At 39.3% G+C, this 24,818-nt stretch overlaps 2 protein-coding genes across 2 annotated transcripts in view; one reads left to right on the top strand and one right to left on the bottom strand.

Moving 5' to 3' along the window:
- DAB2IP (DAB2 interacting protein) overlaps positions 1-10,815 on the bottom strand; it is a 239,885-nt gene extending 229,070 nt beyond the window's left edge. Inside the window, exon 1 of the mRNA XM_075772549.1 lies at positions 10,718-10,815. The gene's annotated coding sequence lies outside the window, so the exon portion shown is untranslated. The remainder of the gene's footprint in view (positions 1-10,717) is intronic.
- Positions 10,816-11,455: 640 nt separating this feature from the next.
- Positions 11,456-24,743, top strand: STOM (stomatin). Its single transcript, XM_075772569.1, has 7 exons — positions 11,456-11,615; positions 17,003-17,106; positions 17,951-18,023; positions 18,903-18,985; positions 20,403-20,606; positions 20,879-21,013; positions 22,855-24,743. Exons 1-7 carry the CDS (start codon positions 11,567-11,569, stop codon positions 23,047-23,049), a joined length of 843 nt encoding a protein of 280 aa, XP_075628684.1. The 5' UTR covers positions 11,456-11,566; the 3' UTR covers positions 23,050-24,743.
- The last annotated feature ends 75 nt before the right edge of the window (positions 24,744-24,818 follow it).

Raw genomic sequence — 24,818 nt, 5'->3', positions numbered from 1 at the left:
AAAAGGACTTTGTCCATAGTGCCTTGTCTGTGCCTGGCTGCCTGAGCCTGGGTGGGAGGAAATTGCTGCCACCGTGACAGACGGGCACATTCTCCTCCTCTCTCAAATTCAGACTAAGCTGTGAAATGAACAGGTACACATAAACCAGCTGATATCTTCAGCCACCTTTGGACTGTCTCGGTTTTCACTGCCTAAATAAGTGGATAATCTCACCGGCAGTGATGGAACGGTGGTTTCAGATAACTGGCCTTAATTCAGAATTTGCAAACCTCACAACTCTGCAGTAGTTTGAGGGAAGCTTTTCATTTCGTATCTATCTCGTCTTTTGCCTAGAAACATCCGCTCCCTCTTCTATCCTACCAAGTTAAGAGGTCAAAGATAATTATCCAGAGAAGAATTTCCTCTTGCTTAAAGTCATTTAAATTTGCTGCAATGACTATTTAAATGCTGGAATGAGCCACAGCATTTTAATGACTTTTAGGAATCCCCCCTTTCTTTCCCCCAAGCAATCTGTCACCAGCTCCTCTTTCACAGCAGGGCTAAAAAACACATGGAACTGCAGGAAAGAAAAAGCCCTTATTGCTTAGTTTCAAAATTCACATTTTTAAAAAGGGTCTATTTCCTACAAATGTCAGGCATCCTGCTCATCTTCTATCAACAGATTTGCATCCTGTGATAGAGGATGTATCCTCACGTAGCCTAGATAGAACTGAATTAAGGAGGTTTGTTTCTCTTTGCACATTAATGAACCATCTCACCACGCCTCAACCAGCCGTTCTACTGTTTGCTGCTCCTTTACATTTGCCTTCATGCTTCCTCCAGTTCCCACGAAATAACTCATGATCCCCACTTCTGGTCTATTGACTTTTTTAACTGATTTGGCAGAAGTAATTGAGCAAATTACTTTTGAAAAGCCACTGCCTCACGTGATAGATTTCTACCTCTGTCTTAACATGTCAAGGACGCTAATTGCAGGGAAAGATTTAGCAGATAAACTCTGGAAAGATGAATGTTTATGAGCATGTACAGTTCCTTGTAAGATACAGAACACAGAAAGAAAAGGAGGGTGGAAGAATACAAAAATCTCTGGGACTGTCAGTGGTCTAACTAGGTCAGATTTCCATGCACATGTATACTTTCTCATTTAGCTCTTTGCTTTCTTTGCCAAGAATTACTTGAGGTCCTCAGTATCTTCACAAATGCATAGGATGCTGTACTGATTAAGCCCTCTGTCTCTGCAATCGCATTATAAATCAGGAAAGGAAAATAAAATCTCTTCTAACTTGGCACGGTGATAATTAATCCTTTTCAAGCCCTCTGCCAGCAATTTAGCTTTCTAGAATCCTGCGCTGGTATCCCAGATTCTGGGGAAAATGCATACAGAAGTGAAACGAGAATGGAATTTTGAAGGCCAGAAAGGCATGATACTGGTGGATTCATTTTTTTCTTTTGAACTGTAAATATGTCATTGGGATAATTTCAGTCAGTTAGCTTAAACAGCCTCATAGAGCTAAAGCAATGTCATTATTTTACATTGTTTAACCGCTGGCACCAGCCTATTTCTGTTTGATTGTGTACAATGGAGACAGTAAATTTTTCTCCCATTAAACCACTGTCGCTATCTTTAAAATTATCTAAACTCATATTAATTACACCTTTTATTTTGTGCTAGAGCTCCAAACACCTGGTGTACTCTACTCAGTCCCTTTAAAGTAACAAATCAGACTAGTCAAAGCACAAATACTTAATTTCCAGTATCAAGAAGTTGTGTCAGAATGAAAAATCCTGAACTTTAGGGTTGCTTGGTAGCTGCTGTTGGAAATGCTGCTCTACCTTATTTTCCACATGATCCTTGTGAAACAGTATTGCATGCATCCCCCAAAGGAAAGTAGCAACAAACATGTAAAATAGTTCATAAAAGATGAAGAGCCAAAGCGAGAGAAAGGATACTGCAGGTACCTCTAAGTTTTCTGAGGAGGTGGGAAGAAATAAAATTCCTTAAATTGGAAACAAATTTCTATTGTTTTCCATATTACTCTTAGATTTAAAGTACCAGTTCAGAAGAGACTCTATACTTAGTGTAAAACAGTCTCAGTAGTTCCTGAACTCGAGTGTGGGTGCAATAGTGGCTTTAATTATCTCACTAAAAAACAAATGAGAGATCACTGACACACAGGTGTTTAAAGTGTCTTCCAAAACTATCCACATCATTCTAGATTTGTAACAATGCCCTTCAAATCTCAAGAAGAGTTCTTCTAAAATTCCAAGTATTCCATTCACTTATAGACAAACATATTAATTTTTTGTGTGTGTGTAGTATGTTCTTACTTGTTCTTTTTGAGACTGAAGAAAAAGATTAAGTTAATTTATGCTTTTTCTTAAAAAGGTTTCTCTTACATTTTTGGGTCAGGTTGTTTAATAATTTACTCACATCTATACAAGAGAAATACAGTCAAACAGGCTATTTTCTGCATACCTACACCGTATTTCAAGAGCATTATTCCACTACTACAATCTCTACAAACACCGTAGCTGTGCTGAGATGTTACAATAACTACAGAAGGTGCAACGCATCTAAAAGGTGAGAGTCAAGTCCCAGGGTTTTTGTTCTTGGCTGCTAGAGCCATCTGTTGCTTTGTAAGAAACCATCACCATGCAGAAGGGAATGATTCCTATTGTGTGAGAGGAGACACAGCATTTATTACTATTCAGATAGCCTTAATTCAGTATTTTTCCTCATTAGAGTGAAAGTAAAAATACATACGTTATTTCATTTGCTCTGACGGTCAATATTAGAAGACAGTCAAAGATGAAAATGTCGCAGCCTCAACCAATTCTAAACATGACCATATGCTATTTTCCTAATGAAGCTATTTGTATGGCCCATGGAATTGTGAAGGAATTAATCACAGCTAGCACGAAGTGCCACTGACTTCTGAACAAAAACTTGATTAAGTGAGGATCAGTCTCTGTCGTGAACTACTGAAAGATCTGGTAGAAAGTGGGGATGAATAGATTGTACATAATGAATTCTAAGGCTGTGAACCGATCTATGTTGATTAAGAAAGTGAAATCAAAGCGAATAAAAGCATGGACAGAAATAGCACAATGGCTTAGTGAATCATAGCTTTCATCTCTGACCAGCACGTTTCACTTAGGATACGATAAGTAAATTCTACAGTCTGAGCCCTACAGTCCACATCGCAATATCCGTACGAAGGACAGTTCAGCACAGCATAGCCAGAGGTCAGCTCTCAGACTACCAGGAGGCCACTGGCAGAGCTGGGTGAGAATCTGGGACTGGAGTGACGCCACTCAGGAGGTCAGAGGAGGCATTTACCAGCAGAGGTGACCGGGCAGAACGAGGAAAGCAGAAACGTATGAGTCAGGACTGGAAATCACCAGAGATGCAGGAAATTTCCACAACCTATGACCAACTCTAAGAAAGATGTTATGCTCTCACGTTCAGACAAAGTACAAATAATTAAATATTTCAGCAACAGCAGCTGAATGGAAGCGTACACAAATATGTTGACTGCTGAGCTGCAGCTTCTTACAGCAATCTGTCCTAAAAATCTCATCATTAAACGCAATGATTAAGACGGAAATGTCACCCTACATTTATACAGCAGTTTTCATCCTGAAGCACTTCATTAACTATCTTTCCAAAGATCACTTTGCAATACTGATTTTGCTGTATTTATCCTCTGTCTACCCAAACCAGAAAAAAAGAGGCAGATTGTACTCTTTTTAGAATCTCATCAGATAAAACCTTAAATGGTAGTTTCCATAGAAACACATCATGGGTCTCTCGGTCTCTCTATCAAACCTGTTCATAAACTTTCAGCTTTACTTAATGCTAGATTTTCAAAAACACCAATTAGCTCTTTCATTATTTAGTGCTCTTCCAGTCTTTTGTGCTCACATTAAATGAAGGAAGTACAGCTCGACACAATTGAACCGTGTCACTATTACACAGTGTCTCGCTTTCAACTTTATCTACTGCATCTCTGAGGTGGAAAAGTAGTAAAGAAAAGGAGTAAGGGACAGTGACTTCATTCACCCACATATAGCCTGTCACAACAGATTTAATACTCCCTAAAGTCAAAGGAAAGTATCTGAACTATGTTGGCATTGTTCTAGTGAGAAACAAGCTTTTCTTTGGGGAAACCTGTACAACTGTTTCTAATTGCACACACCTGCCTCACTGAATGAAAGACTGATAAAAGAAAAAGGGAAGAGAAGAAAACAGCTTCCAGGGAAAAGGGAACAACAGGAAAAATAATATTTTTTGGTAATCTAGTAAAATCTCTGAGTGTCAGTCAAGTCTCATTTGCACTTACAGTCTCCCGTCAAAGGTTGTTATAGCTATTTGAGCCTCACGTGAACCCTGACTATGGGAAAAACAATGCCATGCAAATGATGAACACAGGTCTGGGGCATTTCATGAACATTCTGACACAAGCATATTCTCTATAAAAATATATTTTTAACATTTTTAAACAAAGAATGATGCTGTGTTTACAAAAGGTATAAAATTGATCTGTACTTTAAACCCAAGGATTACCTAACCTTTCAAAAACTCCCTTTTGCATGCTGTTGCCACAGGTGTTTCCTTCTACAAAAGCACACAAATATTATGGAATAGGTGACAGGCTTAGAAATAGCAGAGTCCATGATAACGTTTATGTTCTCCACAGTTGACCTGGCACTTTCCCTTTGTGTAAGTGTGAGCATGGAAAACAAATACCACTGCGTGCACCGTTCTGCAGTCTATTAATGTGACTAACACCACTCGCCAGACTCTACTGCCACTGACACCCTGGCTCAGACTCAATTTTGTTGTGAGTAACAAGTCAAGTAATACAAATGTTTGTCTTTATTTTCTTAAAGTTTCCTTTAGTTCTTTTATGAATCCAATATAGTTGAATCACTACTGCCAGAAATGTATTTGCAACAGAAAATGTCCTCAGAGGCTTTGTTACTTTTTGTCATCAGATTCAGATTATGCTGTTTGTCCTGAAACACTTTCAGTGTCTTACACGGTTACTCTATTTTACATTACAGAACTATTAAATACACTAATAGAGTGAAATGTGCAGAACTTTAATGTAGGGGGTTTTTTCAGTAATATAATCTCTTATTCTGCAACTAACTCTTTCAAGCATGCCAGTGTCTTGGAATGCAGTTCTGCTCCTAAATTCTAGGGATGCAGTGGTTACAAGTGCTAAAACCTCCAGGCTATCTAAGTGCCAAACAAACTTGTAATTTCAGTGACATACTAGAGGAGGATTTCTTCTGAGACTGGGTTTCTTGACTAGTAAAGTGACATTCCATTGCTGCTTTAAGGCACCTTGATGACTTTGACTTGTTCTAGTAGGTCTATTTTTTTTTTTTTATTACCTAAGGCTTTTTCTATTTTGTTAAACACAAATTTTCTCTTTTGCCAAACCTACAGAAGCAAAGAAATCATTATATTGAAAAATCAAAAAGAGCACTGGCTAACCAGATGAATTCTGGGTAAGACCAGAAATGACAAGTAAAACCTTTGCACACATGACTAGCATATGAAGTGGCAGAGGGAATAGGAAAAAGGTTTCACAAGAAACTTATCTGAGAGCACTGGGAAATTTGCAACTGTTACATCCCTTTTTTTTCTTTCTGTTTTTTTTCTTTTTTTTCTGACAGTTCCTTCTGAAGAGGAAGTTCAACGCAAAGCCAGCAAAGCTGGTTCCTACATCCATCTCCCCACAGCATCCAGCCAAAGGATGAGAGGAGTGTGGTGTGAGAAGCAACAGATCGCCCTAACCTGGATCCAGGGCCATGACAGGAGGCCTTAGATTGCTAACAAGTAATGAAAACTCTGTCCTCTGCCTCTCTGAACCATAAAAAATAACAAACAGCATCAGCAAAGACAGTTTAATTTGACTTTGATTTGTATTTGTGGACCTAAATATCGCTCAACAGGATGTATGGGAGAATTTAAAGGAGTTAGTTTTACAGAATTTGCTAGATTTCTAAAATATATATATAATGCTTGTAGATACATTGGAAATAAAATAATTTGCTGGAAATTTGACCAGATTTTCTTTATATTTTTAATAACGAAAGCACGTTAGGTCTGAAAAAAAATAAAATAGCATGCATATTATCTTACATAGTACTTTGATTCAAAGCTCCAATGTCCCCAGCAGCAGCAACCAACTGGAGACAGTCTGCTGTAGAGCCCTATTCTTTCCTGTTACAATACACATACACCAACTGCAAGACCTCAGTCTTCCCTCAGGACAAGCTTTGCTCTGACTGGTCTTTTATATGTATTCTGTATGTGTAAACAACACAAAAATAACAAACCTCCCAGACTCAAAGATATTTTAAACAATGTATCTTTTAACGTGGGAGAAATTATTCTGTTTAAAGAAATCCAATTTTAAAACATTTCTATTTTGGGATTATTGATTCCACCATATACATATTCTACTTCCACTGAAAACAAATAAACCAATGATATAAAAATAGGCAACTAAATGAAATGCAGACTTTTATAACGTGGGAAATGTTTGTTGAACTCGCATTCTGGTTTTGATTACTTTTAGACATTTTAGGAGAAACTGATTCAAAGCAGTGTTCTTCAGAATAAAACTAAAATTTATGTAGACAGACCTACTGCACATGTATAATGTTAAGTAAAACAGTTCTCCAGGGACCTAGCTCCAATGCAAAATTCAACAAAATATTTAAATATACATATAGTAAGAATATAGTAGATGTCCTAACATACTTAATGTTAAGTTCACCCTTAAAAACTCTGAATGGTAAACAGCAATGGAAAACAATGTTTTTGTAAGAGTCCCTTAAAATTTATTGTAAACTAGGAAAAGTGCAATAAAATAAAGCACAGTAACACACCTCGTTACCAAAGTGTCATGTATAGTCCCTGTGGGAAGCTAACAACACATAACACTTTATGAGCTTAGAAGAGCGCGTGTGTAACTGAAATTTCACATAAAATTTAGTATAGCATGAGCAGCTCCAAACAGGATTCAGAAGCTAAACACTCCATGTCCAGCAACTTTTTAAGGTAAGCATCAAAGACAGTTTCAGGAATAGCCTTTGATATTATTCCATAATCATTATGGACTACAACTTACTTTACTATAAGAATGGGTTTTAAAACAAAGACTGAGGTGACACAAATCAATGTACTTAATACACGCTTCAAAGATGACTGTTACTGGTAGTACTTGTGGTTAATATCATGCTGACATCTAATGGTAGCTTTGTATACTGCTCTCAAAAATCACATAGTGATAAACAACATAGGCTAAATAAATATACTGATTAGACTAAATAGACTATTCCCCTTTTGAGATATAGCAGAAAGCTGCAGCTAGTGCCCACACAAGAAACAGAGCAGGTGTTTCCAAGGTTCATACACCTCACACAAATGCTCTTTCTAATTAGCTGTCTACTAGACACATTAGAATTGAAGGAAAGATTAAATAAATGCAGGCTTTACTACAGATTAATACTGAGGAGTTATTGTTGGTGGGAACTTTCATATTTCAAATCAAACTGACTTATGTAAATGATAAAGGCAAAATCCAATGAAGGCCTAGAGATTAACCAATCAATTTCCAAGTCTACTGTTGTCTTCTAGCCAGACAAAAATCAAATTCTTTAATTCCTTTATTTATTGAACTCAAAATTGGAATGAGAAGACATTCAGATATTATTATTTAGTAAAGGTTACATTTATCATTTTTATCTTTTCTTACTTAGGCTTTTAGTATTTCAGGAGCCTTCACAGTCTGCGGAATGCATCTAATTTAACTCTCAGATCCCTTGAGGCATCTCACTGGTGTGTGGTAAAGGACTTCTGAGTTACTACAGCTCTTGCTTATTTATCCTGATGCTTTTCTTAACTTATTTAAGGAAAAACTAAAATTGTATTAAATGACATGATAACATCACTCAGTTCACACAGTTGAAATGAGAGGGGACTTAGCAGGAAGGTTAACTTCCTAGATTTACCTGTGCGAAGCACACACCAGACAACAGTAGATGGCAGCAATAACCCACAGAAGCATCGCTGCCCACCATCGCCCCGGGGTTTTTCCAATTTCACTGACAAACACCCAAAGACAGTAAAATAAATGGAATGAGGGCCCATCTAAAATAAGATAGAAGGCTTTCTCTTCTTGGAGAAAAATGCCAACATAAATGTGTACATAAGTACACAACGTGTTGCTGAGATATTACAGCTTTGGATAAAGTAAGGTTGCCAGTTTGATGAAGGACAAAGGTCTGAATTGCGTATTTTTTACTTTAATGCCAGGGAAAATGAATAGGTGCTTCCTCCTCTTTGCTGAAATAAGGTAAACCAATGCAGTACATTTTTTAATGCTCAATTCATATTAATTTTAAAAGTACTTATTATTTGCAACAGCTTAGATTTTTCTAGTGCCAAATTTGCTATGGGTGACGAGGGTTCATCGTAGCTTATCTACTCTGCTTTCACAGAACCTGTTCCTCGCATTTCAAGCACATCCTTCCTTCCTTCGTAACCATGTTGAGAGACTCTAAGCAGTCTACTTGCCAGAAGACCCTAAGGTCAGCAAAAAAAGACAGGTAGAACTGCAGACACTCTCAACTTCCTTATAAAATTACAAGCTTCAATACTATACATTCTACTGTGTTATGCTCCATTTTACTGTAAATGTGTTCTGATCAAAATTGCACAATGTGTGCTCTGACCAGCCACCTGTCTGCATCACGGCATCCCCTGCTTGAACAAGATTATGCATCTGATTACTTCATATGTCGTTATCCCTACAAGGTGCTCTCATGGACAGTTAAATGTCATGTTGCTTTCATATATAATCATTTCCATCCTCAACCTCTTCCATTAATGGAAGGAAATGCATACATATGTTTGTTATGTCTATGGTAACTGGGTAAGAGACTCTTTCTCCTACTTCTTAGATGCTTATTCTGAATGCACTGCTATTGTTTTAAAAAAGAAGACAAGAAAATGTGGCTCAGCCCTGCTGTTACCACACGTGCCATCTTACATACTATTTTATGAGAATTTTTTAATGACAAATTTTAACTACACTTTTATGTGACACAGGAAGGACCTCTACAATATGAGGAACAGGATCCAAAAAGTCCAGATTGATAGTCATCAAACTTTTTGAGCTGATGACTTTTTAATTGTTTATATAAAAAAAATATTGTGAATGTTTCCTTAGATGCTAACAATGAAAAGACTATATCCCACAAAGCACCGAATAATTAAATATCTGAATAACAAGGCAAAGAACTGGGTGATATTGTTGTCTTTGGATCTGGTCGCTTTGGATGGGGACCGAACTGTTTTCACACAATGAAACACAAGCTCATGGAATCCCATTAATTCCAGTTTAATTATAACATCGTGATATTTACTTCTCATGGTCAAATATCATATTATATTGCAAGCTGCCTTGTGGTATTTTAGAGTTGTATGGAGATGACAACTTGAGCCTACATAAGAATGATTCTTTACGAGTTCTCACTCGGACAGCTCAAAGGTTCTTTCTTCCTTTTATGTATTTCAAAGAACAGGCCTCCATGTTAAATATACACAGCAGTTTCGGACATTTTAGCATTTTCTTCCATCCTTCTTATGGATGGTTTGCACGGTAGGGAAATGGAAAGAGACACAATGAATTTCAGAGAAGCATCTCAGTAAAATCACCTTAAACATTTGCTTGCAATTGCACTGCTCAGGGTTAGACGTTTTAGCAGTAAAACTGCTGCTGGCGGAACCACTTTCATCCATAGTGGTTCATCCACTGAATCTACTCAGTGGATAAAGACATAGCCTACAAAGTTGCTTAGATTGCTTTTGCAAGAGTATAGGTAAACTCACACCAAATTTTAGACAATAGAACAAAACAAAAATATTGAGGAATTACTAATATCAAAACAGCACGTGTCAGCACTCATAAACGCATTAATAGCAACTGCCCACAAGCATAAAGGACAGAAGGGAATTTTCAAAGGTCATAAGCACTCAAGGATCTTGAGACAGATTTAGTCTTTAGTTTCATATACTGCTAATCCAGATCTGTCTGAAATCAACTAGCAAAAGTGTGGTAGTAGGAGTCACGCCAGCAACAGAAGGACTGGTCATTGGGTCTCCTACTCTCACTGGGGAAAAGTGTTGGTCTTTCACTGATGCTGTTCATATCACTTGGAAACTTCAAGAAACAAGACTACATTGCAGCATTCAGACTTCTCGCTCAATCATGCTGCCTAACCAAAAACTTTGCTCCACTGGTACATAATGGAAAACGAAATCCAGGCTACTTCCAAGGAGTCATCTAACCACAGAATAGTACCAACACTTAAAATAAATCTCTATGTATTCTAATAGTCTAATACCATTTTTCATTCGTAGGTTGCAATGCGTTTTACAAAGAAGCTAGCAATTACACACTATCAGTACAGCAATGCAATATGGTAAATATGAGATCGCACATGGCCCTTGTCCATGAATTACCAACATCCCATAAATGAATAAAGGTTAAAGAATAGCCATGAATCATTTATAGTTCTCCTAATGCAGCCTACTATAGAACTCAACCTTTGAACTTCTTTCAAATGTGATGTTCTTTATGGCAGCTGGTATGTAATGACTGTATGTGTAATTACGTGTTTCTACACACACCTTGTTTCTGTGCAATGAACCTTGCAGAAAAGCAGCCAAGATCACAACTTTGGTGTCTACAAAAAGGGATGCAAGCTCCAAAGTCTCCATCGGTGTCCTGCAATAGGCAAGGAAGAAAAGCAGTGATACCTTAAACTTAAGGGAAAATTTTTATAGGCAGGTTTTTCTTCAGGATTGCTTTAATTCCCTTCCCATTTTGGACAAATGCTTCAGCACTATCACAGAAAGACATACGGTGTGCATTAGCATATTACTCCTCAAACGGAGTGGCTAAAAGGGAAACCTTATGAGTTTGAAAGCTGCTCTGTATTCATGTTTTTATGTCAGACCATACCTCACCCATTAAAACTTTCACTTGTACCTTAATCTAGGCACGAGGCCGGGGCGCAGCTCGAACTTTCCAGGCCGCTCCCCACACGAGGGGCTGACAGGGCCCGGCTTACCTCAGGCGTCCGAGCCGCCCGGCCCGCTCCGCTCTCGTTCCCTCGCCTTCCCCTCCTTCCTCCCGCTCCTGCTCCGCTCCCCTCCTCCCGCCCCGCTCCAGGCACCGCTCCGACGGCCCAACGCTTCTCCCTTCACTGATGCCCCTTCCCGCTGCCCAGCTGCTGCCGTCCCCTGCCACCGAGCTCTGTGGCTGCGAGCGGCTGACCCCACATCCCCTCAGGCCGCCTCAGCTCCGCAGGCGGCGGGGGGAGACGGGGGCGGGGGCAATGGCCGCGGCCCCACCCTCGCCTCGCGGGGCAGGGTGGGGCGGGGCGGGAGCGCGGGGCAGCTAGCGCTCGGCAGCGGCGGCGAAGGGGCGGCTGTGGAGAAGAGAGGGGGCGAGCGGCGGCAGCAGCAGCGGCAGCCATGGCAGACCACGAAGCGGGGATCGTGCCTAAGGCCCGGCGGGCGGAAGGTAACTATGGTAGGGGGGTGCTGCCCCCAAGGGGCAGTGAGGGCACGGCCCCTGAGCCAGTCGTTCCCCGCGGGCTTCGAGCCCGAGCCGCCTTTCTTTCGCTTTCCGGTTTTCTGTTTCAGTTTTGTTATTTTATTTAGTCGCTGAGGAAAGTTTGCAGATCCTTCACCATAGTTAAGCCCGCGAAAAGAACGAGGAGCGGTTCCTCTTCGCCTCCCGGGCAGCCTCCCGCTTTCCTCAGCACCGCGCAGCTCCGCGGGCCTTGCCGGAGAGGCCGCCGCCTGCCCCGCAGCGCCCTTTTCCCCCGCCCCGCAGCGCCGGCCCCTCCGCGGCTTGCCCGGCTGACGGGAGCCCGGCGGGTGGTGGTGCCCAGCATCGCCGCAGTTCGCCGCTTCACGTCTCTTTAGAAATAGCGCCCGGAGAGGTAGAAGAGCATCGCTGAGAGTTGGCCCCAATTGCGTAACTTGGGGGTTTTTTGTGTGTGGTTTGTTTTCCTGTACGGTAACTGCGATCGCGAAGGGGAAAGCTAAACAAATAATTAAGAGCAGCGTCAACAGAAGTAATCCCCGAGGCACTACACCGGTAAATGAGAACAAAAAGAGTTTGGGCACTGGTTGTTTACACCACTAGTGCTTTTCACTTGAGCAAAATGTTAACACGTGTGACTGGAGGAAGTGGTAAAAGTCAGTTATATTCCCTCAGGTGGGGCAATGAAACTGTAGTGAAGTTTTACTTCTTGGTATGGTTATCTAGTGGGGTTTGGCCTTTCGGTTAGTAGGTGTGAGCGCAACCCGGGTCAGGAAGTTTGGGAGATGATACACTAAAATAGCACAACTCACAGTTTCTGTCACTGGAAGCTGCTGTGTTTTCCTGTTACCTGTGTTGTTTGGAAAAGTCATGATTTATGTTTTTGTCATTAGCAACTGGAGAAGGAAATGTAAGATCGCTTTATATATGAAGGCTTTGGCTAGGTAACCCGAGTTGTTGTATAAATAACCGTAGATGTGTTTGGGCCCCATGCCTAATGGCACATGCTAGTTCTTGTATCCTTGGAGAGGATCTACATTTCATTCTGTAAGTATGTTAGCTATTAATACCTAACAGTGGCCACTACGATGCTAACCTTGTCTGGGACTCGGCAAGCCGTTCTTTACGTGCTACTGAGGTTGTTTCTTCTGCAGTTACTGTGTGATGTGTTGTTTTGGAGGCTAAAGCTGACTACTGATTATTTTTGTCATAATAAAGTATCTACACGGTAAATGACATTAGACGTAATTTTTGCTATTAGACGTAATCATTTTGGCTGTTTCCCATGCAAAATGCTTTGAGAAGCCATCTGAAAAAACATTTGGTTCTCATTGAAAGTAGTATCCCGTATTACTTCTGATTGTTTGCTAATTAGCAAACAGTTGAATGTCATAGAATAACACCCTTCAGTCATTCTCAAACTATCCTGCGTTTGACCGAGCAGCATGGAAGTGGAGATCTCCCTCTGATATTCTTGCCTTGTATTCAGTCCAGTTGTTCTCTCATACACATTTTATTTTAAATCTGGTGGGTTATTTGCACAGTTGTGGGGGAAGGTCCCTTCCTCTCATGGTACCTAGGGGCCTTGCACATTTTTGCAATTTCACGGTGATGTATTTGTTCAGATTGTATAGTCTTTGCAGAAGAAAATAAATCGCGAGTGCATGCCACACCTCAAGCGGTAAGAGGACTTCCCCTTTCATCTCAGCCTCCCACACTAAGTGTTTATTATAAATTGTTAATACTATTTGACTATCCAAGTGATAAATTCTTGCTAAAGTAACGGTAACTGTTCCAGTCAGCCTTAAAGGAGTCGAAGGCTGATACAATTAAATTTTTTTAAAATATTTTTTTCTCCTTGTGGCTTATTTCTTAGAGAGGTATGTAATCTATCGCAGATGGTCTACAAATAAGATTATTCTGATTAAATTATAGGTGTGAGTTTTTAGTATCTTGATAATAAAAGAGCAAGAATATTACAAGTGTTTGAACTGAAGGTGTAGGGGTATACAACAGAGTGTTTGGCACGTTACAAAATCAAGCAAGAGAAGAATCGAAATTGAGTAGCTACAGTTACTGCAAGTGAAAAAATTCCAACATACTATTCCAACAGCTAGTTGCATATATCTATCTGCTCAGAAAATGCTAAGCTCAACACTGTTTCCAAGAGAAAAGATAGTTATAAATTGCTTTTTTTGCAAACGAATTTTTGCCTTTAATCAGAGGCCTAGCCCATACCTGGTATCTCTGTGTTTAATCCCTTTGAATGATACAATGTTTTGCAATTCCCTAAACTCTATTTGAAATAAACTTGAAGTTTGAAAACCTCTTAAGGGAAAAGAAAAAAAGCTTTATACGTATCTAAAAGAATGTACCATTTCTGGAACATGGACTTGAAATGTTAATGATAGCATTGGATGAATCTGCAGCACCTGTAATTTGTAAGTAGTTTGACTTTTAATTAAATTACTTCTGTGGTATGTTTCCCCCATTCTTTTTAGTCTAATTAGAAACTTATGTGAATGCTGGATCTCCAGACCTGAAGGGATTCTCTTTGTCTGTTAATGAGAAATGATCCAAAGTCATGATGTATCTGACATCGCTGCATGTGCGTATGGCAGTCAGTGCCATAGAGGATGACTGAGTTGATGGCAGAAGAAGATGGGTGGAGGTCTATCCTGTAATGAAACAAACATTGTCTTCCTACAAGGAAGGAAATAACTAGGCAAAAGAATGGGTTTTTTTCTTTATATATATATATATATATGTATTTAATATGTGTATTTAATAATATTAAATCTTGCATGAAAAGTTAAGCAGGGGTGCTGAAGAAGCAATTATGCTACAGTGCAGAAGCCTTCAAGTTGCACAGTTGCTCAAGAATTTTTGCATTTTTGATTGGCTGTCTTGATTTGCAGACCAACAGCCTGCTATACGTTCAAGTTGTGGGCTTGTCTGGTTTTTACCTTACAAGAAAATGCCAGTGGGATGGTTAGAGATGGTGGAACTGGGCTTTTTCTGGCATAAGTGGGGCTTTGAGCATCTTTTCACGGCCAACATAGAATAGGTGAAATGGAGTCGATGTTTTCATCATTAAAGAATGTTATTTCTTAATATAAATTATTCCTGTAATTAATAACAGTTCTATGAATAATAGTAACAGCTGTAATACAATCATCAATTTGTCTTTTTCTTTCATGATTATACTTTCTAGGTCTTTTTATGTTTTTAACATCATCTGAGTTTTTGGTGGTGTCTGTTTTTTGAAGCCATTACGTTGTTTTTCTTATTACGTTTTCAGCAGCTGCATACATTACAGTATATAAATATTTAAATATATATTCCCAGCAATTATTGTTAATGATCATGCCTCTGTTATATGAGCAAGGTTTTGGTTTTGTTGTTTGGGGGTTGTTTTGTTTCTTTGGGAGGACTAAATTGCATTTCTCCTTTTTGGGTTTGATTATATAATGGTATCAGAACTGTCACATGAGGAGTCTGGCTTAGGGAGAAGCAAAACCCGGTTCTCTAGAGTTCCCAGGCAGAACTCTCACTGCAAAACCATTTTTCCTTGTTTCTTACTGTAGTTCTCTTTAGCTAATCTTGAATGCTACAGATGCAGCTAAGAAATAAAAGACAAATTTTTAATTGTTGCTTTGCCTGTGGATCGTGAGATATGCTGAAAGTCTGTTTTCAGTAGTTCTCTAGTTGTTTTGTGGCGACTTAGCGAAAAGAATATCTCTTTGAGCTGTTCTTTAACGTTGCCTGCCAAAAACAAAGATGTGTTTTGTCCGTTAAAAGGTGCACATATGTGATGAGTGGAAGAGGGCTGGGAGGCGGTCTGCTGTAGCCAGCACTTAGTGTGGTGTAAAATCTTTTTTCTTTTTTTTTTTTTTTTCCCCCCAGCATGTTGGGTAGGCAGGGATATGCCTCATCTGCGAGGTGTGCCTGAGGCTGCGTGGTACCTGCACAACCTTTGTCAGTCTCGTTTCAGTGCTGTTGAAAGCCTGATAAGCCTGACTGAGAAATCTGGCAAGAATTTGAAGTTGATGAAGTTATCCAAGTCCCATGAACGAGACGTTAAAAAATAACAATAAGCTCATTCCACAGATGCCAAGCATGTTTCTTGTATTTCATATAGTTTTTCACAAGACAGCATTTCTCTTGCTTTTTGTATTGTGAAATATACCACATGACAGTCATTGTTGCTAAATAAAGTGTGCGCTTAGTCTTGTAATTTTACATTATTTGAGTTGTGACTTCTATCTTCATGTTCAACAGAGAAGCAAATGGATAATATTTTTTTCCATGCTGTAGTTCTGGTAAGAGCAGTTAGGTGGTTGGCAGTGAAGAATTGATGTTAAACTGTAGCAGGATCCTCAGCTCCTTTAGGTTTATAAAAGTTATTAACTGAAAGAGAGAGGAAGACTTTTCCTCCCTATCAGTATAGATTGTCAATACTTTTTATGGTTGTAGGCTGACTAGTACCGTGTTGCTAAATGAAAGCTAATGTTCCCTTCGCTAATGAGTCTACAGACGTTGCTTAATGCTGAGAGCTGCTTCATACCGATATGTATAGATAATGCATTTCCTTGACTTTCACAGAAGGCCTGGAAATTACTCCTTTCATCTGATATTTCCACTACATGATAATAAACCTGTGGGGGAATATCTTTAGGTAACTTCCATAGAGGAATTTTAATACCATGCATGATATGCCATGTCCTTGAGGGCTGTCATACTGGCGTGTGACAGGGATACAAATGATAGGTAAGACAGTCAACTGGCTTCAGAAGCTTTGAGTAACTTCATAAAGTTCAAGATACTGCGTGAGACAAAAACTTACTATTCTCCACCACCTCCATATTCCATCTTATTAGAAAGGCTAGGAGTAGCTCTGTGACCCACAATCAGTGAAAGAGAGAACTGGAAACTTCAGTGTTGGTTCCCAGTTATTTTGCTGACTTATATGACTTTAGTCAAATATTGTGGATGTAAATTTGCAAAGTATATACTATTATCTGCTACTACTCACTTTCAGGGTTAGCTGCATCTAATAACTGATCTCACTTCCTCTTTATCCAAGGGATACGCTGCTAATGCTGAGTTCAAGTGTGGGCACAATAAAATGCTTACTCATCTATCTGTAGTTGTTAAAATCAATGTGACTAGTGAAAATAAAAGCAGAATTTGGCTTTTAATTTGACTTCTGATCTAAACCTAATGAGTTTGGCCAGAGGAGTAGTGTTAGCAGTGGCTTATTTCAAGGAATTTTCAACATGAATATCCCATTGTAGGCACTTTCTTTAACAGGCACTCTTGGCTTTAAAAATTTGAAAACTTCTGCTCTTCTCTTGCAGATGAGTCTGATAGTGGCCTTGGTTTGTGCGGATGGATCCTGGTCATCACTTCGCTTTTTTTCACTATTATTACCTTTCCTATATCAATCTGGATGTGCATAAAGGTAAAATTGTTCACTGCCAAATTGGATTAAAACTTAAACAATGCAGATGCTTCCTAGTGGTTGTTATTGTTCTCTATTCTATTTATTTGTTTTAAACACAAATTAATCTAACTATTCTTTCTTGACCTATAGGAGACCCCAAAATTTCAGTGCATTAATCTTCAAACAAAAAAAGTATTTAGTCAAAATGATTCCTGCATTGACATCTTTGCTATGTCCACCCAGTTGTCATTAGTATATAAGCTAGTTTGGAAGATCAGAATAATTGCAGGAATGCATAATTTCTCTTGGAGGACTGATATTTTAATTTTTAATTTTTCTTAAGGAGATCTCTCCCTGTATATGTGTAAATATAAATATATAAGCATGTACATATATGTGACCGTATGTGACAGATTCTTAGAGAATGTGTCATCTGTTCTTGCTTTGAGCTTGATGTTTTCAGTTTCCAGACCAGAGGAAATAGTTCTTGTGTTGTTTTGGTTAATATACTGCATCAGAATTAGAGCTGGAAAAATTTCTGCACTTTGTTTTCTTGTTGCCGGGATATTCCTGATGGCTGCTTCTAGGACTTGGTCGTGCCCAGATGACGTGCTGTTGCTTCTGCTGTTGATAGATGGTGCCACAGTCTGAAGAATATTTCTTGTGGGATATTGTCTTGATTGTTCCTTTTGCTGTTTGCTTTTTGATGATAAAGTTTAGGCTAAAATTCTCAAAAGCAGCCAGTAGAGAAATGTATGTCACATTTGAGACTCAAGACTGTTTTAGACTAGTGTGTACATAGTTTGGAATCCATCGTATGGCCTCTGGAAACCCTTGCATGACATCCAACTATCTCTTGCAGATTATAAAGGAATACGAGCGAGCCATCATATTCAGACTTGGACGCATCTTAAAAGGGGGAGCAAAGGGACCAGGTATGTCCTGCATAGCATTCTTAATATTTGTTCTAATTAAGTCATCAGCAAAATAATAGCTGTCTAGAGACCGCATTATACTGGCAAATGGATTTCTCAAGAATTTTGTAACTTCCAGTAAGAGGATATGTTACTTTATATGGAGAAGATAGAAAACTAATTATCTGTGAGCCTTCCCCAGATCTCCTTAGGTAATGCGTGGTCTTCAGGTAGAATCAAAAGCACAGAATGTAAAGGGAGGAATAATGGCAGCAAATGTGCCATTTTAAAACAGAAGTTTAGTATGTCAGTTAAAACTCAGATAGTCTGAAAGCCTTGAGGCTCTTCAAAAGAAATAGAAGCAATTAAATTATCTGATAGTTTTGAAACGTTTCCTGTGCATATTAGAAATTCTGATGAGATCTGAAAAAATGTTATTTTCAGCTGTTACTCCTGCTGCTCAAAGTGACAAAAAGGGGCAATAGCTTCTTCCTTCATTTTCATCCAGATTTTGCAATCCTTCCGCATTGCTGTAAAGTCAAAGAATTACAGCGATCCACCAGAACAGAAGGAGGTCGATAGGTTCTGCTTGCCATAATTAGGCCCCACAAGTAATTACGTGAGACAAATTTTCAAAAGTAGCTGTTAACAGCTCTGGGGATTTTCCCAAATAATAAAGATCTCTAAATAAGTCAGACCTGAATAAATTCAAGTTTCTCAGCATACTTTTTTGAAAATCTTATCTTGGTTTGAAAGTCAGTAACTAACATGCTGCTGAGCTCGTTACAAAGAGAGCTATACAGCTACAGTGGTTGGATTTAAGCTTATTTCAGTAGCAGGTTTCATCTATTTTAATGGCCCATTTTCACATCTTGTTGAATGGATTTTTTTTTTGTACAGGTTTGTTTTTCGTCCTGCCCTGCACAGACAGCTTCATCAAAGTTGATATGAGGACCATCTCTTTTGATATTCCTCCCCAAGAGGTGAGTTTGCACTCCCTTTTTGTCTGCTAAAGTGTTTGCAGAATTTTTTGCACTTTTTTTTTTCTTTCCCCTTCTCAGTATTGGGTAGCATGTAGATTTCTTGTGCAGCTTCGATGTATCGTGAAGAATACATACGTCCTTTAGTAACAGCATTCAGTAAGAGAAGATGGCTGAAAGAAAACAAATTATGCTGTCCTCTAAGGACCAAATAAGATAACTTAATACTGCCTAAGAGCTAGAATGGGAGGGGTTTGGAATGAAGGCTGCTGGACTTCATGCAACATTCTCTAATTGTTTCTGTGAAATCTGGAAGATTTCCGGAAACAGTGGTGATCTTTCCTATGTCAATTTATCTAGATGTTTAAACTAGCTAAAATAACAGGATGAAATTGTTATATACATCAAATGCTATGAATAGGAACTCAGGATAATGGTCTGCTCTCTTATGCAGATTCTGTGTACGTGTTGCTTCTGTGTCCTGCTATGCACAGGAATGTTATCAAGGTGCGCGGCACCTAATGTCATATGATGTTTTTCAGTTTGACGGTCCTAAAGAACAAAAAAATTACTTTTATTTCTAGTTTGTTTTTCCTTGGACATATTAATTTTTAGTAGAATCTCTCAACAGCGTTAAACTAGCTGAATTTGGTGATGTTAACTCAATGGATAGCAAAAGAATAAGAAACAACTGGCCCTCTAAAAATAAGTTAGTGAGCAATTGATGATTATAACTGTATTCCTCATGTATCTGGTGTATTTTGCAAGACAAAGATGCTTCATGCAACCTGTCCGGTGCATCTGTTTCCTGTCATATTTGCTAGTAGGTTTATTGCTCATCATTAGTTGTAGATTTAGACAAATAGCAACTGTCATGGTACACTCTAAAGGGTAATTGGTAGAAACCTAATCACTGGCAGGCAAAATGTGCTTGCAGCTGCTGCTATGCCATTAGTGAAGCCATCAGTTCTACAGTTTTTCTTTTGGCTTGATGAAATTATGCTTATGGGTTTAGGTTTGTTTGTTTTCAGTAGGTTAAAGCAGAAATACAGAAATACATTTTTATTTGTACAACATGATTTCTGTGCATGCTACTCATTCTTTGTTTATCTTAATACTATTATGAAAAGACTGCTAAAGTAGGTAGTTTGGGGAAGGACAGAACAGGTAAGTCTTGAAGGTTAAGCAACTCGCGTGTCCTGCTCTCTTGTCAAATAATGTAATAGTCTAACATGGAATTAGGACACCTCTTCTCATTGTTGTGCAGCATATTCCCATCTCTTTTTAACTTAACTTTAAAATATAATTAATGCTTCTTTCTGGTGTACCCTCTTACCCTTGAGTAAAACAAATATGTAATTATCATTATATTAAATAAATTTATGCTTAATTGTTATATGCTTTCCCCATTGCTTTTTAGATCTTGACTAAGGATTCTGTGACGGTTAATGTAGACGGAGTGGTTTACTACAGAGTTCAGAATGCCACCCTGGCTGTAGCAAATATCACAAATGCTGACTCGGCCACCCGTCTTTTAGCACAGACTACTTTGAGGAATGTTCTAGGGACCAAAAACCTTTCTCAGATTCTCTCCGATCGTGAAGAAATTGCACACAGCATGCAGGTATGAGCACCTTTACCTAAGCAATCCACAGATAACTTACAGGTCAGGATGTATTTTACCTTCTAAGTAATAAGCCAAGTTGTGATTTGGAGTCTTTTTATTAGTTTACAACAGCTATACTTTTATAATTATCAAATCATAATATAAATACAAAAGCCCTTAAAGTCCAAGAATCATAAGATAATTCACTTGGTTTATTGGTCATTCTTCAAATTTGGACATTTGTTTGTAGCCAGGTAGATGGCTTAACTTAATTGTCCTGCCTTGTCTAGGCCACACTTGATGAGGCAACAGATGATTGGGGCATTAAGGTGGAACGTGTGGAGATCAAGGATGTGAAATTACCTGTCCAGATGCAGAGAGCAATGGCTGCAGAAGCCGAAGCTGCCCGGGAGGCGAGAGCTAAGGTAATAATGTCAGCATCTGGGGTTGGATTTTTGGTAATTTTTTTTCTTCATGAATAATTTAACGTGGTGGTGTAGAAGATGAAGATTCTCAGCCAGATTGTGTTGTAGCAAATAGGAGTGCAGGGCAGGATTTGCGTCTGGGTGCTTGCTCTATTTCATCTTGGATCGTGCAGGTGAGATTTCCTTCAAAAATGCAGAATCTCAGTTTTTTACCACACTCCCAAGAAGAAATCATAAACAGAACAATTTTGAGGCTATTAGCTGGAGCCTGCAGTGAAGTAGAAGCCAAACTTACTTCCAGCTTTTTCCTGACTAGCCCTGATATTAGGCAAGTCCTTTGTTTTCTGTTTGGTACCTCACATGAGAAATAAAACAGGTGTAATACTTAGTTTTACTGTCACCCTTAACTGACCAGCAACCAGTTTCGCTGGACATCTTACTCCCTTCTGAGGTGGGAGAAGGTGATGCTAAATATTCAGGTTCGGAGTAAAAATCCTTAGGGGCAGTTACAGCTGTCCTTTCCTAGGACGACTCTGGTGGTTTGTTAATCCTGTCTTGAAAACTTACTTGGGCCTCCATAGATGTAACTGTTAGAGTCTGTCTTTAAAACACAAACACACAAAAAAAAACCCTGGATGTCCAAAAACCATCTTATCAGTCTTTTTTGGTAGACTAAGCTGATAGATGAGGGCTTCTGGTAGATATTAGTGGTCTATTGAGCTGCGTGCCCATAGAAAAATGGAACTTGCATTCTAAATACTAAAAATTTGTCTTGGCTAAAGGGAGATTAGTTACTAGAGTTCATCTAATGCCATGAAAATGACATCTAAACTTACGATGCTCATCTCACAGTGTGAGTGATTTTTATGCACATAATATGACAGATTTCCATATCCACTACTTAATTGTGAGTTTCATTAACTTTAACCTATCTTTAGGTTCTAATTATTTTTATTTTCATGGGAAATAATTGCTGAACTGAATTTCATTAGACTTTGAGGCTAGCAATTATTGAATGTGAAGTCGGTGGTGCACCTAGGAAAAGATCTTTAAGCCTACAGTAGTATTAATTTCTACATTTTTGGGGGGAAGCTTAATTATTTTGTGATTATTTTTTAATTATTATTATTTATTCTGATGTTTAAAACAATATCATGCCCTTGCAATAGAACTCTGTAGGGAAATACGCACTTGCCTGTGCTGCCACGCATGTAAATTGCCTCACCAGTAACTTACCTGTTAAAACAGTCCCATCCTCTAATCCAGCCGTGCTTTAGAAATACTCAGAAAACGTTTATATTGTCCCAATGAAGAAGGGCTCTGCTTGTAAAGAAATGTAGTACCACAAATCTGTCTCTAATGAGCTCATAATTAAACAGAATGAGGGAATAAACAGGTACTTTCCAAGTAAGAAACATGCTGTTCACCTGTCAAGCCCTTGTCAAGACAAAAATCACACAGCTTTAATAAAAAGTATTTTCAGGTGTATCTGGGGAGTGCCCTCTGATTTTGAGAGGCAGTGCTGAATGAAGCACAAAACACAGTTTTGAAAATAGAACAAATTTACCCATTGCATTTCAAGATATGGCACCAGTTTTTGTGATCTGGTGTCCTGACAGAGTGGGAGGAGAAGGGGCACATGGGGCCTCAGGGGCCGACAGGAGTGATCTACATCCAAGCGAGGGAAAAGGCAGAGCTGGTGACAGAACATGGGAAGGGCAGGCCACCCCACTCGAGTGATCAGCGGTGTCTTTGGTTGATGACTTAAGGCTGAACTCATCCTTCACATTTCTGGTGTATTACTGTGCCTTAATTCTATTTCATTCATTTTGCTTCCCCAGGTGATTGCAGCTGAGGGTGAAATGAATGCTTCCAGGGCCCTGAAAGAGGCATCCATGGTTATTACAGAGTCCCCAGCTGCTCTTCAGCTTCGTTACTTGCAGACCTTGACCACCATTGCTGCGGAAAAGAACTCCACCATCGTCTTCCCATTGCCCATAAATATGCTGCAGGGCCTCTTAGGTGAAAATCGCTAGGTAGAGCAGGAGGAGAGAGCTGGGGTGGGCACTTTTTTTTTTTTTTTTGCTACAGCAAATGTTTGCAACACTGAGCTCCCTGGGTATTGTAGCTTATGGCGGTGTTAAAGGGGGTTTGCTGGAGAACCTCTTTTGTTATACTAAGTGTGTTTATAAGACTTATATGTAATGTTTGTGAATATGGACAATCAAAATTATTTAAAATTGAAAACCTCCCAAAATGAGTACAATCACATTGTGATCTTAAATAAGCATGTATCCCCACTGTCCTGAATGGACACCTTCCACCTATAACCTCCCAGTTTCAAATAGTATATAAAAGCGTTTGTCATGAAGATGAGGTGACCCAACACTTGGGCAGAGAAGCGTTCCTTTTAACCAGTGTGTCTGGGCAAGGGAAGTGGAGGAGCCCTGACTCTGTTCTCTGGGAGTGTAGCTCTATGTGATGAAGTCATCCCATTGATGTCATGTGGATTGGTTCTCTAGCTCACACAAGGAAAAGTAATGCAAGTTGATACAGCAGTGAGAACACTGTACTGGGTGCTTCTGAAAATCAGGCTTGTACTTGCTAAAATAGTCCCCATTCATGAGAAACAGTTGTTAGCTGATGTTACTGAAGTGGAATTTCCCATCTCTGTCCTGCCACAGCAATGGCACAAACATGCCATAGTTATGGATACAATGCACGTGCTGTCACTGACAGGCTGTTCTGTGGTTCTGGTGGTGTGCCTGTATAGATATATGCTTCTTTAAAGCACTGAGAAATTGTTTGGTCTGCCTTTATCTGTCACTCTTAAAAATAATTTTAAAAAGCCAAAGTACTGACTCCTGCATTTTATCCAGGTCTAAACCCTTGCTTCTCCAGGAAGTAAGATCTCTGTAATTAGCAGGGGGAGGTGATGTTTACCAGCAGATGCTGTACTGTTTGTGTAACTTCTAACAAATTCATGATTTACCTGTTGATGCTGCTTCTGAGCAGACCTGTAGTATTTGTTGTGACACTAAGGGCTTATACTTAATACCAAAAGCATGTAATCCTCAGTTCATGTAGTCTTGAGCTGTCAGTCTGCTAAACTGTATTCCTATTTTGTACCTGCTTAGTAGATGTAATTACAGATTAAAATGAGAAGAATGAGAGTCTGCATGCAGGGAGGCTCTTTGGGCTACCGTCTGGTCTTCAGTGGGAGGCGGCAATGAAAACAGAAAGCCAGGATCAGTGCTATCAGTGCCCTTCTCACGCTGGCCAGCAAGTTCCTAACTTGGTTTTTGTTACCTTTCTGCTATGATCAGGTTTTACTTGTAGTAAGGGTGAGGTCTGTTCAGCTGTGCCTTTGTCACTGGTCCTCTCCTGCCTCTCTGCTGTAAACTCTCTTCCTCTCTGCGTTGTACAAGCAGAGATACCTGTCTGTACCTGTCTGCGCGCGTGTCAGTACTGCAGTTAATGTAAGCTGAGCTTGACTTTTTGCTGGGAAAGGGGGGAGAAAGATGGTGAACAAAGATGTAGTAATTAGCATTGTTGTGCTCATGCACCTGAAGTGGGAAACAGTAACTGCAGAGCTTGAGGTGAATCCTTGGGGAAGATGAGCGAAGCTGTAACTCCTCCGGTTGCTGCTGTAGATGGCCCCCCCTGTGAATTCTTGTTGACACCAGGAGCACACTTTTTGCACTCAGCCTGAATAAAAAACCATGCTGTTCACTAATGACTGACTTTCTGAAAGAGTACAATACTGTTAATTTATCAGCATCTTAGATGCTAATAATTCTGGCAA

Source organism: Balearica regulorum, chromosome 20 (genome assembly GCF_011004875.1).
Source record: "Balearica regulorum gibbericeps isolate bBalReg1 chromosome 20, bBalReg1.pri, whole genome shotgun sequence".
Taxonomy (NCBI): domain Eukaryota; kingdom Metazoa; phylum Chordata; class Aves; order Gruiformes; family Gruidae; genus Balearica; species Balearica regulorum.
The sequence above is the reverse complement of the archived record's forward strand: the minus strand, read 5'-3'. Positions and strand labels throughout refer to the sequence as shown.